Source organism: Felis catus, chromosome A3 (assembly GCF_018350175.1).
Source record: "Felis catus isolate Fca126 chromosome A3, F.catus_Fca126_mat1.0, whole genome shotgun sequence".
Lineage (NCBI taxonomy): Eukaryota > Metazoa > Chordata > Mammalia > Carnivora > Felidae > Felis > Felis catus.
The window spans coordinates 118,440,461-118,456,679 of NC_058370.1; the positions used below are offsets into that span (position 1 = coordinate 118,440,461).

Consider the following 16,219-nt stretch of genomic DNA (forward strand, 5'->3'; position numbering starts at 1 on the left):
CGCACACACACACGACGCTTGTAGCAAAAAGTAGACTTTTATTACAGCAGCAACTGAGGCGAATCGAATGGCCCCCCAGGGCCACCACTGCAGCACCACCCTTCTCTCCCGCCCCGTCCGCCCCAGCGGGATTGTAGAATTCAGCTCCCCCAGTGCCCGTGGGCCTCCTTCCACACAGGCTGGGCGGGAGCCGGCAGATCAGCTACTAGCCCCCAACTAGAAGGCGGCTGCTGAGAAGGCCCAGGCCCACGTCTGTGCAAAACAAGTAAACAAAGTGCAGAGGGGAGGAAGAGGGGGGAAGGGGGAGGGTGATGCTCAGAACCAGGGAGCCCCAAAGCCCTCCTGAATAATAAAGGAGAGAAGGGGCTTCACAGGGTAATACTGACTGGGGGGAAGGGGCAGAAAGGCTGTTGCACATCTAGCGACGGCCACAGCTCTGATCAGGGGCCTGGCCCGAGTGAGCTCTAAGAGGAGACGGTGACAGCGGCTGAGTTGAGGGTGCTGTTCCTGGCAAAATTGAACTTGTTCAGGGTCTCCTCTAGCAGAGAAGTCAGTCGGCTCTGGTCAGCCTGGGAGAGAAGAGCTCGGTGAGACAGGGCGAGAGAGGAGAGAAGAATGGAGGCAGCCAGAGCAGCTGAAGGCAGAAACCTCACCTCGCTAATGAAGCCCAGCTGCACCAGCTCAGCTGCCAACTCAGGGATGTTCTCATCTGACAGAGAAACGGGAGAGGGTGAGCACAGTGTGGGGAGCAAGGGGCCCAGAGCCCTTCCAACAGCCCCAGTTGGGTTACCCCGGCTGGGAAAGAACACCACAAAGCAATGGTGTCAGATCCACCCTCTAGTATTAGGAGCTATTTAAGATATTCGTTCTGTGCGCCCATGTGTTACTGCCCTGTAACCTTCCCCACCCCCATGAAGGTTTCTCACGGATGAGGCTCACAGACTCTCATCGTCTGAAGGAAAGAAGACACTCACTTGGCATCAGGTCACAGCTCAGGTGCCGGTTGAGTTTGTCCTCCAGCTTCAGAAGAAGCGTCAGCTGAAAAACAGGACAGTCAAAAAATGAGGCTCCTTTTCACCTCCTGCCCACCCAGCCCTATGCAGCCCTGGCCCTGAGCCTTACATGGTGTTTGACTCCCTCCTCCACTGACTCGATGTTGCACTGCATCAGCACCACCTAGAGAGAGGGCACAGAGAGGGTCCCTATAGTGGACACCAGTCAATAAAAAGCCCCCAACAGCTGGAAGGCTTTCCAGTCCACAGGACAAGCCTGCTAAGACAGAAACACCTTTTCTCTAAAGGACAAAGCCTTATCTGACATGTCCTCTCTCCCTTCTACCATGACCATGGAGACATCCACACCCACAAAGCCCCACCTTGCGGGTCTCCACCTCAGCTGGTTCAGGTGTTGGAGTCTTGACAGAGGGGGGCACAACAGGTGATGTCACCTCCTCCTGCTGTGGCTGCTGGGGCCTAGGTAGCCCAAAGGCTGTCAGAGGGTAGATCCCATTCCTGGAGGGAGATCAGACAGGTCACATGGGCTCTGTGAATGCCCCAGGACAGCCACCCCCCGCTTCCTCAAGCAAGCCTTTCCTCTCACCTGACATCTTCAAGGAATTTATCCAATTCCAGAGCTGGTGACTGAGAGTACCTGCAAGAGAAAAGAGAGAAAGCAGATGAAAGGAAGGAAATAAGCAAAATAGCAGATTCAACAATTACCAAAGAATGGACAGTCGACAACCCTCAGGGTTGTAGTGACCAATCTGTCCCTTTCAGACCCTCTCAGTTAGTTACTCACAAAGTCTGAACTGGTTCTCTTCCTGGTCCTGCAGGGATTTCAGCCAGTACAGCACTGGTATCCATGTTTTTGGTGATCTCCTCCAGAGCATTCTCTGGGATCATGTCTGGAGGGCATAAAGAAATAGGAAGCTATAGAAGGATAGTCAGATTAATGTCATAGAAAGGCACAGGGGTCCCGGGGGGATAAAGAATTCTTTTGGAAGTGGAAGAGAAAAGAGCATGCTCATGATAGTTATTAAGGCTCCAGATGGGAAGAAAATTCCTAGCAGGGCCAAGGGGACTCACGCTGGTGTCCCACAATGCAGTGGGCAGCAAGGAGTTTGAGCGAGGGCACTTCAAACAGTGCTGGGTGGAACAGAAGTTCTCTGGCTGTTGGTCTGCGAGCAGGCTCAGAATGCAGGCACTTTTGAATGAACTCCTAGAAAAAGGAACAAGGAAGTAGAACAGACATCTGGCAACCAGTCCACTGGGTTCATCTTTATCTCGCTCACTATACTTAGCCCAGACTTTGTACATACTAGGTGGTTTGCACGGACTAAGGGGGCAAACTATTAAATGTATATGAAAGGGCTTTGAAAACTCTAAGGTATTAACATGAAAGCTATTGTTCACTGTTTTTTTGGTTTTAATTATTTTTCTGTTCCCCAACCGCAAACTTCTTTTACTACTCAAACTTATGAATTATTTTCCCTTATTTTCTACTTCTCTGCTTTATTAGCCCACACACTCCTCAACTCTCACCAGTTACCTTCTCTGTTGTGATCAACAATATTCACCATCTTTTTATTTCCCAGCCCTACAATTTCCTTATCTCCTATATTTATTAAATTCATTAATCATTTATTAAATTCCTTTATTTCCCAACCCTACAATTTCCTTTGTCTCCTATAATCATCTATTAAATTCACTGGTTTTCCCCAAGCCTCACCCCTCCTTCCCACCTCCTGTAGGTCCTATGACAATTAACCTGCTTTTCCTACTTAGCAACTTAAAAGCCAGCAAGGTCATATACCTAATCTGTTACTCGAATGCCCCAACCTAACGCTGAACTAGAAATTCAATCCACACTAGCCTCAGGACTTCACACTAGTCTTCCTGTCACACTATCTAATAATTTACAAACTATCCTTTGGACTTTCCTGTCCAACCTCTACTTACTATACTCCATCTACTGATTCATAACTTTATACCCTTTAAACCTTAGCTTGTTTTTTTAGGGCACTTTCCCTATCTAAAACTATATAAATATAAAACCCCAGATAATGGATTTAATTAAAACTGATCAATTTGTTTAAAAATATCAAGATGGTTGTCTGAAGAACATATACCAATTACCTGAGGTAACATTAAGTTAGTTTACTGCTAGGCAGACACAACTAAATTAACACATGACCTTTACCACACAACCTTTACCCCCAGTGCTACCCATCTTAAACCCCTAACCTGTGTGTGTGTGTATACAAAAAACAAAGTAGGCACCACCTAGGGAAACATTCACTGCTTTTGCCTGTCCTTTCTGCTTTCTGTTCTCTTGTTCTTAGGAAAAAAAATATTACCAGTAAATAAAACGGAATAAAAACGTAAAGACGTTTCAAAGTCTGTTAAGGAGGGAGTGATCCAGCAGATTCTTACCCTCTGTAATGGGTCTTCTAGAAGCTGGATGGCACTGCTGATAGCTTCTTGTGGCACGTATGAGGACTCTCCATTGCCCTGAATCTCCAGCACTGCCATCTGCAGCAAGGGGGAACAGAGAAGACAAATAGAAACTTTAGAACTTCAGCGCTCCAGAATCACTCCCTCAAGAACTTACTTGTCATCCCTCCATCTCCCCCTTGTGTCTTCTAATTTGATCCCTTTCCATCACCACTGCTTGTGGTTTCCTCACCTCCAGTGCACACATGCCAAAGGAGTAGATGTCTACTGCCGTTGTCACATTAGTGACTTCTAGGGAAAACAGAGAAGGTTCTGGTGAATCAAAGGATGGGGGTAGGGAGTGGCAGAAATACCTTTTAAAAACTTTTTGTATGCCAGCAGAGAAGGACTGGAAGTTTGTTATATTACCTCTGTGCCTCAGGTTATAAGGTGGGAAACCTGGGGAACAGGGAGAGGGCAGAGAAAACTGAGATGCCTTACCTCCGTACTCTGGTGCAAAGAAGTGTAGATTCTTCTGTTCTTCCCGACAAGTCTTCACATGATTGTTGATAGTGTCAGGAGCCACTGGGAGTAGGGGAGATACCCACAATCTGACCACCATCAACAAAGCATGGTCTCACTCCAGAGAGAGGTCCCCAAAAGCCAAATTCTCTCCTGAAGTCTCTAACCCTCAAGGCGCAAAACTGTCCCTTTCCCATCATGAACCACAGACTAAACATGAATACCACCTACTTTGCCTTTCTCAGGTCTATCGCTTCTCATTTAAAGTCCTGAATTCTGAACCAACGAACACTCCACACTAAACTAACGAGTATATAGGGGAAGCTGGCAAAAGAGCAATAAAGGCTAAAGTAACACTTTTGCTTGTGTCCTGTTCATCTTCCCCAAAGCTCAGGAATGGAATATCTAATCCCTGAACACATGAATATGTTTGGTCTAGTTCTTTCAGCCACCCTGCAAAATAGCATAAAGACCCAGACAGTTCTTCCTAATCTGCAACAATTACAGACCTTGGATACAGAAACTTGGATAAAGAAGAATAAGAAGGATTAACATACAACCAACTAGACAACCTCCTTCTTCCCCACCTTTGCTGACTGAAACTCAAAAACAGCTCATAGTTGAACCAATACCCTTGAATCAGTCTCACTTTTGATCTACCAAAATTTTAGACTCCTGCTCTACTCCCTTATTCTTCAACATTGCTGTCACAGGGCTGAACGAGGAACCAGGGCCGGGCCCAGTTTGGACTCACTCAGGTCATAAACAATGACTACAAATCACAGAGAGTCTGGGAGCACAGTATGATTCAGGGAACCAGCCTGATGATGAAGGGGAATAAGAATCCAGGACATAAGTGGCCAGCCAGGCAGAATCCACAGGAAACAAGCAAGTTATGGAAGGGCAAGCAGGTGGAGGGCTGGTAGGGAGAAGCCAAGCAGGCATAAGTAGGCAGGGGAGATAGGCAACAGGGCTTGCTCCCACGACTGCATGCACTGGGCAGCCGCAAAGGGGAGCAGAGGGAGCACAAACAGAGCCCCAAGTGGGGCAACAGGGAGCTCTCACCATTAGCAAAAATCCTATGAAAGACTGTTGGGAACAGAGCAGCCCGTAAGCGGGAGGGAGGAAAACAGAGAAAAGTTGTGAGCGATGGAGCAGCCAAGCCCCAGACAAATGGACACACAAACCGCACACAGACACGGCACACAGAAATGTTATACACTGCACACAGATACACGGCAAATGAAAGCACTCACAGCAGGCACAGCCTGGAACCTCCTTTGGTAGGGTCTGGCCCCAGGGGCTCAAGTCAGATCTTAGACCCATCTCTTGCCCTTTCCCAACCTATCAAGATCTCTAAATTAACCCACTTCCCTCCAAAAAGGTCTTAGACCCTGCCCCCTAATTGACTGGCCTCTCCCTGTGAATTACCCCTAGCAAAGTCCTAACTCTTACCACCAGCCCACACCTCAGAATTTTGCCCTATTCTCCCCACTCCTTTCATCTTACCCCCATGGTTCCCAAATTCCCGAGGCTCCCCTGCCCAGAACCTCTCCCTCCCCTCACCAGAGCCAATCTTGATGAGTCCGTTGTGCTGGATGAAGATGGTGTCACAGGTCAGGTTCCCATGGATGATGGGGGGGTCACAGGAGTGCAGGTAGCTGTGGGGGCACTGGGCTGTTAGAGGGGCCACTGGGAAATTAAGGGCAGGGGGAACCCAAGGGTTAAGAGGAGCAAGGGCCTGGTCTCCTGCTGGTCACCACAAAGATAATCCCCACACTCTGAATCTCCATTATGCCTGATGAGTTAAATAGCCAGATAAGCACTGGGAGAAAGAGGTGGGAGATATTTCGTGGTTAGGGCATTAGGATAGACCCTTTAAAAGACCATAGGGGCCTAATCTTGAAAGTATATGACTCAAAAAAAGTGGGCAGAGGCAGAAAAGAATAGCAGAGTAGTGCCCTAAAATCTGTTTGGAGGAACTAAATCAGGAAATAGGGGAAAAACACTAACCAGATCCTACTTACCTAAGGGCAGAGAGGATTTGCGTGCACCAGCGTTTCCAAGCCTGGAACAGTTTGATCAAAGGGTCAGCAGTAATTCCCTCTCTTAACCCTCCAAACAGTTCCCCTGATTAGCTTCATATAATCTTTTTAAAACCCCCAAACCGGCCTAAAGCTGTCTGCTCTCCCTCCATACCTTTTCATTCATAGTCTTGTGGTTCTTTTTGGTCTTCTTCAGAAATTGCTTAAGACTCCCAGATGACATGTATTCTGTGATAAAAATGACCTGGAGAGGCAAAGCACTCAAATAAGGCCTTACAGTAGAAATGATCCCCTATGTGGTGACACAGACACCATTGGAAGCTGGGTGGTGGTGGCTATTGTTTTAAGTTTCCCTCCTATGGTTGCTGGTACCACTTCCTTAGATTTAACAAGACAAAGAAAACTATGAACAATTAGAACTATGGGAAGGAAACAAAAGTTCGCTCATTTCTGCCCCTTCTGTAACAAGACAAAAGACACAGTTTGTAGGCAATGTCCTACTCTCATCTCCCTAACAGCTAATTCCAGTTTTGTTTCAAAACTACCTTGTTTTCATCTCTAAATGTAAAAAGAACAATAAATGTAGCTAGACTCTCTGCAGTAAACTCAAGAAAAAGTTCTTACCCTGGCCTTGTTCTCTTTAATGTCAGCCCAATACTTGTGAAACTTAACAATGTTGAGATGTTCCAACTGAATCAGATTATCAAACACGGCACGGACCTTTTCCTGAAAGCAGGGGAGACAGTCAGATGACAGGGTTCATAAATCACTGTTATCCTGAAAAGGCATTCCTATCCCTCCCCAGAAATGATCTAACCCCAACGTACTCTCCTCCTCAGCAGCTTCCCACCACCAATCCCTCTTTAACACGTGCATTGTCACATCCTACAGGCTACATCCTTTCAGCACTACCTACCTCCTGCAGCTTGTAGTTCTTGCGCTCAGAGAACTGGACCTCATTCCACACAACCTCTACACCCTCCTCTGTATCCATGGCCAGGTATGCACTGTCAATACCTGGTACATTCCGCTGATTCACCTGAGAATTCAAATGAAAAGGAATAATTAAAGTTTCCTTATAAGTCCTCCATTTTAATACTCCACGTATCTGTTAAAGTTTGGGCTGCCCTCTGAGACTTTCCCCTTCCACTTCTCACCTCTCAGAATTCACTCCCACAAGAATGACACTACCACCACCTTACCTCTTCTCGCCTCTTCTGCCAGCGTCCACATGGTGACTCTTCCAAGATCTCAGACTCATCTTCACTTTCTTCTTCTTCCTCTGGGGAAGCAGCTGAGGTTGTGGAGGTCACAGGAGGTGACACTGACGTCAGGCCAGGAGCTGATGATGAGGATTCTACCTTGGGGTCTGAGCCACTGCTGACTACTGTCTGGGACTCCCCTTCCGACATGCTGGAACGAACACTCAGGCCTGCATTGGTTGGGGCAAAGTTGGAGGGAGAAGGTAGAGTGGGTCAGGATACATCTATAAAGATTTAATCCTAATAACCTCATCTGGGGTTAAAAAGAAAAAACAGGTTTCTTTTAAATCCAAAATCAAATTAATCCTGTCTGAAAAATGAAACATTAACTACTCTCTTAATCTAGAGAAGAGAAAGTATCTTTTTTTTTTTTTAATATTTTGTTTTTTAAAACTTACTTATTTTGAGAGAGAGTACGTGCATGTGCAAACATGAGCTGGGGAGGGGCAGAGAGAGAGGGAAAGAGAGTCTCAAGTAGGCTCCACACTGTCAGCTCGGATCCTGACATGAGGCTTGAATTCACAAACTGTGAGATCATGACCTGAGCCAAAATCAAGAGTTGGATGCTTAACCAACAAGAGCCACCCAGGTGCCCCTAGAGAAGGGAAGCTATCTTGGTTGAAGATGACCCACCCAAGAATGGCCAACCTAAGATTCAGGACAATGAAACCCCCCTCCTTGGTAAAGTCCAAATGAACAAATGAACGCCCCAAAATCAGGGACACCATTCCTTCTCAGCAATACTCACCCAATAGCCTTCCCTTTGAATCCTTACCTGCCCCTATTTCCACTGTGTTCAAGAACTAACCTACATGGGCCCTGTTCAGAACAGATGACTCCAGACCCCAAAATGTTCTACTGATTTAGCCCTAAATCAGTGCTGGACCTGTAGCACTCTCACCCAATTTATCTAGCCGAAACTCTCAGCTGATTTATATCACTAGAACTAATTCTGGCATTCACTATCCAGCCCTTCTATACACAGATCAAGTCTGCCAGTCCATGCTGAGGCTACCCTTGGGCCAGGTGACTGGCAGTGATTAGTGACTTCATCCCTGATGACTTCACCTTCCCTGTGATGTGAGCGTGCAACTGGGTATTGGTTAGCAACATTTTTTTTTTCATTCACTCATTCAACAAATGTTTATTAAGCACTTACCGTATGTCACATGTACTGAGCTAGGTACTTGAGATATAATAGTGAATAAAATAAATAAGATGCCCACATTCATGGAGCCACAAATTAAAAACAGATCTAGAGGGCACCTGAGTAGCTCAGTTGGTTAAGTGTCCAACTTCGGCTCAGGTCATGGTCTCACAGCTCGTGGATTTGAGCCCCACGTTGGACTCTGTGCTGACAGCTCGGAGCCTGGAGCCTGCTTCGGATTCTGTGTCTCCCTCTCTCTCTCTGTTCCTCCCCCACTCACGCTCTCTCTCTCTCAAAAATAAAGATTTGAAAAAATTTAAAAAAAAACAACAGATCTAGGACTTTAAGCTTCCAGCTTTCATTTCATTCACAGGGCTCAAAGGCTCCACCCTCTGAGGTACTAGATCTGACAGAGATTTTCCCTCAAGTACAAATAACTCAAGATAACAGCCGTTACAGGAAAAAGTACTATATAACATTTTTTTCAAGGCACATGACTATTTGGAAGAAAAAAATTCTCAAAAGTTAAACATCACTAACATGTCCAGACAGTCACAGGACAGTCACTGAATGTTATGCCATGTGTCTAAAAACAAAGGGCGGGAAGGAGTTGAAACCTGTGTGTGCTGGGCTCAAGGGGGTGTTCCAGTAAGAAGTGACATCCTGGAAAGTAGATTTGCTCCTCTGAGTCAGTTCAGAATACAGAAGCCTCTGAAAAGCCCTTATTTTACAGCTCTTGGATACCCACTTCTGCCCATCTCTGTTCTCAACCTATACTATGTTTAACCTGAATCAGGAGATTCTTTTTTAATTTTTTTTTTTCTCAACGTTTTTATTTATTTTTGGGACAGAAATTATTTTTGGGAGGGGCAGAGAGAGAGGGAGACACAGAATCGGAAACAGGCTCCAGGCTCTGAGCCATCAGCCCAGAGCCTGACGCGGGGCTCGAACTCCCGGACCGCGAGATCGTGACCTGGCTGAAGTCGGACGCTTAACCGACTGCGCCACCCAGGCGCCCCAGGAGATTCTTATTAGATGACATTCTAGTCGATACCAGAGGACAACAAAGCACAAGAGAAAATCTGGCAAGATATTCTTTCCTGTTATTTTTTTTCTTAATGTTTATTTATTTTGAGAGAGAGAGAGAGAGAAAGAAGAGCATAAGCAGGGGAAGGGGAGGGAGAAAGAGAATCCCAAGCAGGCTCCACACTGTCAGCGCGGAGTCCAACCTGGGGCTCAAACTCAGGAACCGTGAGATCATGTATGACCTGAGCCAAAATCAAGAGTCAGATGCTTAACCAACTGAACCACTCAGGTACTCCTTTCCCTGTTATTTTCTAGGTCCTGCCTGTCAATAGATTTTATTCAACCAGCCAAGAAAGCTACTATCTGTATGTCTTAGTAATCTACCAGAAAACAAGTTAGAGACTGTTTTCCTTTTTGTTCCCCTGAAAAGTAGCTAAGAAAATGGTAATAAAGTTCATATGGATTACTCTCTAGAGCAGCTACATTTATAGGATGCATCTTGAATCTGAACAGCTAAGTATAATTTCCAGCTAGATTACAATAGGAAATACCAGTGAAGTTCTAATACAGGAAGCCTATATAGCCAATGGGCTCTAAGGAAATTTCTGGACCCAGGCACAGAGAGTAGAGCACCACAAGAGAAGCCAAACCTTTACCAGTCATAGGCATGTCCTTGGAATGTGCTTGTCTTCTCCCTTCCCAATCTTTCCCCAGCAGGCAAAATGAAGATAATGCCCAAAATCCCCCAGCACTTCCCCTACTGATGAAGAGATCTTTGCTGGGAGTTTTGCCTCAGGGTCGTTCAGAGGTTTAAGAGATCACAGAAGGAAAAGGCCATGTACGCCCCTAAAAGAGAACCTCCTCGCCACCTCCAGCCACCCGACAAATATAGTGTGTTCACATCAGAGCAAGTTGGGTAGATCGTCGCGCAAAGTTTCTCTCCGAGACTTTCATTTATTGGGCTGCAGTCCCTCTGCATTTCAACTCCTCAGCAAAAGCTCTCAGGCCACAGGCCTCTAAGGCTGCCCGCACCCGGTTCAGACCAAAGGGCCTCTGGGACCTACAGGAGTGTCCCGTCAGACATCAAGCAAGCGCAGGGGACGGCTTCACGCTCCAACAGGTCGCCCAGCCTGCTGTCCGCAAAGGAACGGGGACAGTCCCGCAGGCCCCGGAGCCAGCGGCGGCCACCTCACCAAAGGCCAGCCCCGCGGCGCCGTCAGGGGCGCAGGCCACGCCCCCGCGCAGTCGGCGCGCCGGCCTCAGCCAGCAGGCGCGGCCCCGACGCTGCGCTTCCGCAGGCCGCGGGGCCCGCCGCCGCCGCCCCCGCCCCCGCCCCCGCCGCCGGCCCCGCCTCTCGTCAGCCCCAGTTCGACACGAACGCTAGGGCCTCGCGCCCCGCGCCGGCAGAATTCCGGGTCGCCGCCACTCAGGGCAGGCTGGGAGGGCCGGGCAGGGGCCGTGGGGCCGAGGTGGTCCCTCGGCTCCCGCGGGCCGGGCCTGGGCCGCCGACCGAGCAGGGCCGCCTCCAGACACCCGCCGGCCGGGGTCCCAGCGCCCTGCGCCGCGAAAGCCGACCCTTCCGCCTTCTCGCCGAACCCCTCCCTCCCGCTCATTCCCCTCGGTGCTCACCTCCCGACTCCGCTCCCCGCAGCCTGTGCTTCAGCTCCAGCTCGGATTCGGGGCCGCGGACCAGAGAGACTCCCTCACAGCTGCGCTCCGCAGCGCAACCGAACTGTGGGCCCCGCCCTCGCGGCGTCCCGACCAACAGATGGGCGGTGCCGCACTGCCGTTGGGTTTCCATTGGATAAGGCGGTCACGATGGGCGGTGCCCTGGGGAGACGGTCGCTCGCAGGCAGTCTTCAACACGGTCTCCTCCTCTTCACCGTGTCCGGCCGAGACCTCTTGGAGGCTTCGGTGTGTTGGATCTCAACTGGGGGTGGTCTCTCTGTCCACCCCTCCGTCCAGTCCAGGTGCCTCCGATGATTCTGCTAGGCGAAAGGCCGGCTTTCCCTCTCTTCTTGAAGGCGCCATGACAGTTCTAGTCCGACTAAGAGACAAAAGGAGAGAGAGACGTAGCCTCAATCTGAGAGGAGCGCCCACCCACTTTCATTATTTGGGGGTGAGACTGCGCAGGACATCAGTTCTTCAGAAAGCGTAAAAAATTCCCTGAACACATTCTAAAAATTAATAGTTAACGCTTCGTGATTGCATAGCACTGGTATTTGCCCAAACTTTGCAAGAGGTTTTCACAGATAACTCCTTTGATCCTCCCAAGAAATTGAAATTTCTAATGCCAATGCTAGTTGACAAATGCAAAAAAAAAAAAAAAAAAAAAAAAACCCTGAATCAGAGGCATAAGCTATTCACTAAAAGTTGATAAGGGCCAGATCTAGCATCCCTAAACAGGAAGATTTATCAAAGACTTACTTGAAAAGATGTTTGGAAAGAATTTGGATTGACTTCAAGGAAGTGGAAAGAAAAGAGGATAGATTCTGGGTGAACGCATTGATCTTCGAAAACTAAGCGCTGAATCTGAGCGGTAAGAAGTTAACTCTGCCATTGTACGTACAATATGAAGGGAGGAAGATGAATTAATCATCAGAACTTGGGAATGTCATAATCATGAAATTTCACTGTCCTTAAAGGGACTCTCTAATCTTAATACAAAGAAGGATACTGTATATGGCAAAAGCCTCATTTTCTCATCTCTTCATCTCAAAATACTTTTTTTTTTTTTACGTTTTTTTATTTTTGAGAGAGAGAAAGAGAGCATGACCAGGCGAGTGGCAGAGTGAGGGAGACAGAAGCCAGCTCCAGGCTCTGAGCTGTCAGCACAGAGCCTGTTGTTGGGCTCGAACTCACAAAGTGTGAGATCATGACCTGAGCTGAAGTCAAGCGCTTAACCGACTGAGGCACCCAGGCACCCCTCAAGATAACTTATTTTTAAAACCAATCTTTCATCCTTCTTTGGTTTTGTTTGTTTGTTTGTTTGTTTTTATCTTTGAGAGGGCTCACACACTCTCAGAAATCTGAGGAAAGTTATGAATCTTGTTTTGGTTATTTAAAAAATTATTTTGTCCACCAAATTCAGCATATAATTTCAGAAGAATTGAGGTTAAAATTTTTTGTTCTGATCTTCAGAGGAAAGATGTACCCCCTCCTGTCCAGGTTAACCTTTTTTCCTTGGGGGTTCAGAATCAATTGGAGCACCTGGTCCACTATAAACTTTCATTAAATATTGGTTGATATTATCATTATAGTTTACCATTCTCTTCTGTCTGATCCTTACCATTATCACCTTTGCTTTTCAACTAGCTCTTTCTTTCAAATATGCATAGAGAACCCATTGGCCTCCTCTGGCTTTTATTTTATTTTTAACTTTTCATGTTTGAAATGCTCAAATACTGCATTTTGCAATGTCATTTATTTTTTTTCTGCTTTAAAAAAAATAAACGTATTTAGCATAACAATATTTATCTAATAGCTTCTATGTGCTATGGTCCACTGTTTGAATTGCCTTAGGCATATTAACTCATTTAATCCTCACAAGAATCCTATGAAATATTGTGAATTAACAATCGCTATAGAATGTGAAAATCTCAGGGCGCCTGGGTGGCTCAGTCGGTTAAGCGTCTGACTTCGGCTCGGGTCATGATCTCACAGTTTGTGAGTTCCAGCCCCGCATCGGGCTGTGCTGACAGCTCGGAGCCTGGAGCCTGCTTAGATTCTGTGTCTCCCTCTCTCTCTGACCCTCCCCCCATTCATGCTCTGTCTCTGTCTCAAAAAATAAATAAAAATTAAAAAAAAAAAAAAAAAAGAATGTGAAAATCTCTCCTAATCTTACTTCAATAAAATAATTAAGACTTTGATGTATATTTCTCCATTTTTTTCTATGCATATATTAATATATGAGTATGTAATTTAAAATGAAAGCAAGCCGATACTCCACAACCTTTTTCAATTTACTTTGTTACTTTTTTCCATAGCTCATACAGCACTGCTTTAATTTTTTAACCACTATAGAGTATTCCATTATCCAACATTTAATTAATAACTACCAGGAGGCATCAGGATTATTTCCAACATTATTATAAACAAAGCTATAATAAAATCCTGTTGCACACATCTTTGGCTATTTGTGAAAAATACTTTTATACATTCTTAAAAGTGGAATTGCTAAGTCAAGGGCTAAAACCATTTTAACTTGAATAGGTATTGCCAAGTTACTGTTCAAAAATATATCAAATAACAATACTATTAAGAGTATGTTAGGGTTAAAAATAAAAAAGGTATGTTAGGTTTCTGCTTCCCAACAGCCTTACTAACACTGGATATTATCAATCTTTTCAACATTGGTGATACAGTAAGAAAAAAAAAGATATTTTAATTTGCATTTAGTTAGGAGTAAAGTTAAGACTTTTTTTTTTAATTTTTTTTTTCAACGTTTATTTATTTTTGGGACAGAGAGACACAGAGCATGAACGGGGGAGGGGCAGAGAGAGAGAGGGAGACACAGAATCGGAAACAGGCTCCAGGCTCCGAGCCATCAGCCCAGAGCCATCAGCCCAGAGCCATCAGCCCAGAGCCATCAGCCCAGAGCCCGACGCGGGGCTCGAACTCACGGACCGCGAGATCGTGACCTGGCTGAAGTCGGACGCTTAACCGACTGCGCCACCAGGCGCCCCAAGTTAAGACTTTTTAAGAGCAATTGTAGGTTTACAACAAAACTTAGAAAAAGGTACAGAGATTTCCCGTATTATTTACTGCACTCCATATGCATAGCCTCTCCCCCATTATCAACATCACTCACCAGAACTGTATACATTTTATTAAGGATGAGTGTAGAGTGCCCTATCATAATCACCCCAAATCCATAGTTTACCTTAAGGTTTGCTCTTGGTATTTTACATTCTATAGGTTTGCATAGTCATATAATGGCATATATCATATAGAGCATTATATCATACAGAGCATACCCTGAAAATCGTCCGTGCTCTGCCTTCCCATCCCAAGCAACCACTAATATTGTCTCCATAATTTTGCCTTTTCCAGAATGTCATGTAGGTGGAATCCTATAGTATGCAGCCTTTTTAGATTGGCTACTTTAACTTAATGATACATGCATTTAAGAATTCTTCGTATGTTTTCATGACTTGATAGCTCGTTTCTTCTTAGCGCTGAATAATATGCCATGGTCTAGATGTACCACAGTTCATTTTATCTGTTCACCTACCAAAGGACATCTTGGTTGCTTCTAACTTTTGGCAATTATGAATAAAGCTCCCGTAAATATCTGTGTGCAAATTTTTGTGTGGACGTAAGTTTTCAACTCCTTTGGATAAATACCAAGGAGTGAAATTTCTGGATTGTTAAGATTATTTTAGTTTTATAAGAAACTACCTGGCTGAGGGTGCCTGGTTGGCTCTGTTGGTTAAGCATCCAACTGTTGGTTTTGGCTCAGGTCATATGGATCCTTTCTTCCAAGCTTGGCATTTACATTTCTTTAGGACCTCAAATTAAGGACCTCAAAACTAAGCCTAGATTTCTTGATAATTGCGAATTATCTGAGGTACTTTAAAACATACACATTCCCAGGACCTTCCCTGAATCAACTGGATCCAAATTTGGGGGGAGGAGGAGAATTTGGATATCTGTATGTTTAAGAATCTTCCCAGGTGATTCTGATGCAAGTAGCCTGGCCTGTCATTAGGCTGAAGGGTAAAAACTATCACCATAGCTCAAACCTTATCCCTGTCTAGGAATGATTCCTTGGGTCATTGCCTCATAACTTAGGCCCCTGAGCCTAATTAAATAGGAATTATTATTTAACTCTACCTCTATGTCATGTCATAAGAAATTGAATCAACTTCTAAGATAAACATAATGGATTAAGTAGGGGCACTGGGGAATAAAAAACCCAGACATCCCATGTAAATTAATAATTCACCTGAGATTATTTGATTTCCACAATGGTATTCAATTATGCTCAAATCAAATTCATCTGTCATATGTTTTGCTCCATGTTTTACTGACCTAAAGGTAATTATCTGCCTTATCTCCCAGGAATGTTGTGAGTTTAAAATAATTATCAAGGGGCACCTGGGTGGCTTGGTCAGTTAAGCATTGGACTCTTGATTTTGGCTCAGGTCATGATCTCATGGCTCCTGAGTTCAAGCCCCAAATTGGGCTCTGCCTGCTTGGGATTCTGCCTCTGTCTCTCTCTCTGCCCCTCCCACTCACTCTTACAAAACAAAATTTGAAAATAAAATAATTATCAAGTCATTCCATAGTTTTTTCTGGGCTAAAACCCTAATGTAACCTTTTCTGTTTTGTTTTGTTTTATCTTTGTTGTAGTAATAAAGACAACTCTCCTAAATGTAAACTTATTTCCTGATAAAATATAGATTCAGACTATAAGGAAAGGACTTGACATCCCTTTTAGCGCTGATAGTTTAAGACTCCATTATTTTATAGCTTATAGTTGTACTGCCAGGCTTGAATCTGAGAATAAAATTCAATTTAATTAAATATTTATTTAGTGCTTACTATGTGCCAGGCACCATGCTAGGCAGTAGGATAACAAATGAATAAGACAAAGTTCCAGTCTTCAAAGAGCTCCTATTTATTTGGAAAGATATCTGTATAAACAAAAACGTTCACAACACTTAACCAGAGCAACGACAGAAATATGTATAAAGTTCCACAGGCTGAAGAGAGAAGGACATGACTGACTCCATGGAAGAAAAATACCTGGGAAGATGTGGCAGGCTGAGTAAATAGCCCCCA

General features: G+C 45.3%; 1 protein-coding gene and 1 long non-coding RNA gene across 3 annotated transcripts; one reads left to right on the plus strand and one right to left on the minus strand.

Moving 5' to 3' along the window:
* Nucleotides 1-18: 18 nt before the first annotated feature.
* NRBP1 (nuclear receptor binding protein 1) lies at nucleotides 19-11,472 on the minus strand. Of its 2 annotated transcripts, XM_019827756.3 has the most exons (19): nucleotides 11,063-11,472; nucleotides 7,201-7,430; nucleotides 6,915-7,037; nucleotides 6,623-6,724; nucleotides 6,153-6,242; nucleotides 5,981-6,021; nucleotides 5,520-5,614; nucleotides 5,019-5,042; nucleotides 3,933-4,016; nucleotides 3,685-3,743; nucleotides 3,432-3,530; nucleotides 2,085-2,217; nucleotides 1,798-1,903; nucleotides 1,600-1,650; nucleotides 1,376-1,511; nucleotides 1,123-1,176; nucleotides 975-1,038; nucleotides 654-709; nucleotides 19-569 (listed from the first exon to the last, which is right to left on the minus strand). In XM_019827756.3, exons 1-19 carry the CDS (start codon nucleotides 11,232-11,234, stop codon nucleotides 465-467), a joined length of 1,824 nt encoding a protein of 607 aa, XP_019683315.2. In that variant the 5' UTR covers nucleotides 11,235-11,472; the 3' UTR covers nucleotides 19-464. The 2 variants fall into 2 exon arrangements, with proteins under 2 accessions (XP_019683315.2, XP_011279589.2); XM_011281287.4 differs by lacking the exon at nucleotides 5,019-5,042 and having other exon boundaries at nucleotides 11,063-11,467.
* LOC123384576 lies at nucleotides 569-3,384 on the plus strand. The gene is made up of 2 exons (XR_006595871.1): nucleotides 569-730; nucleotides 918-3,384. It is a non-coding gene; the product is annotated as an uncharacterized LOC123384576 (long non-coding RNA).
* Nucleotides 11,473-16,219: the final 4,747 nt, after the last annotated feature.

Excerpts from the sequence above, each read along its gene's own strand:
- NRBP1 (XM_019827756.3), bottom strand. The coding sequence starts at position 11,234 with ATGGAAACCCAACGGCAGTGCGGCACCGCCCATCTGTTGGTCGGGACG. Across the intron at positions 6,725-6,914 it reads AGAACTACAAGCTGCAGGAG|GAAAAGGTCCGTGCCGTGTT; the intron begins GTAGGTAGTGCT and ends CCCTGCTTTCAG. Across the intron at positions 570-653 it reads AGCTGGGCTTCATTAGCGAG|GCTGACCAGAGCCGACTGAC; the intron begins GTGAGGTTTCTG and ends CTTCTCTCCCAG.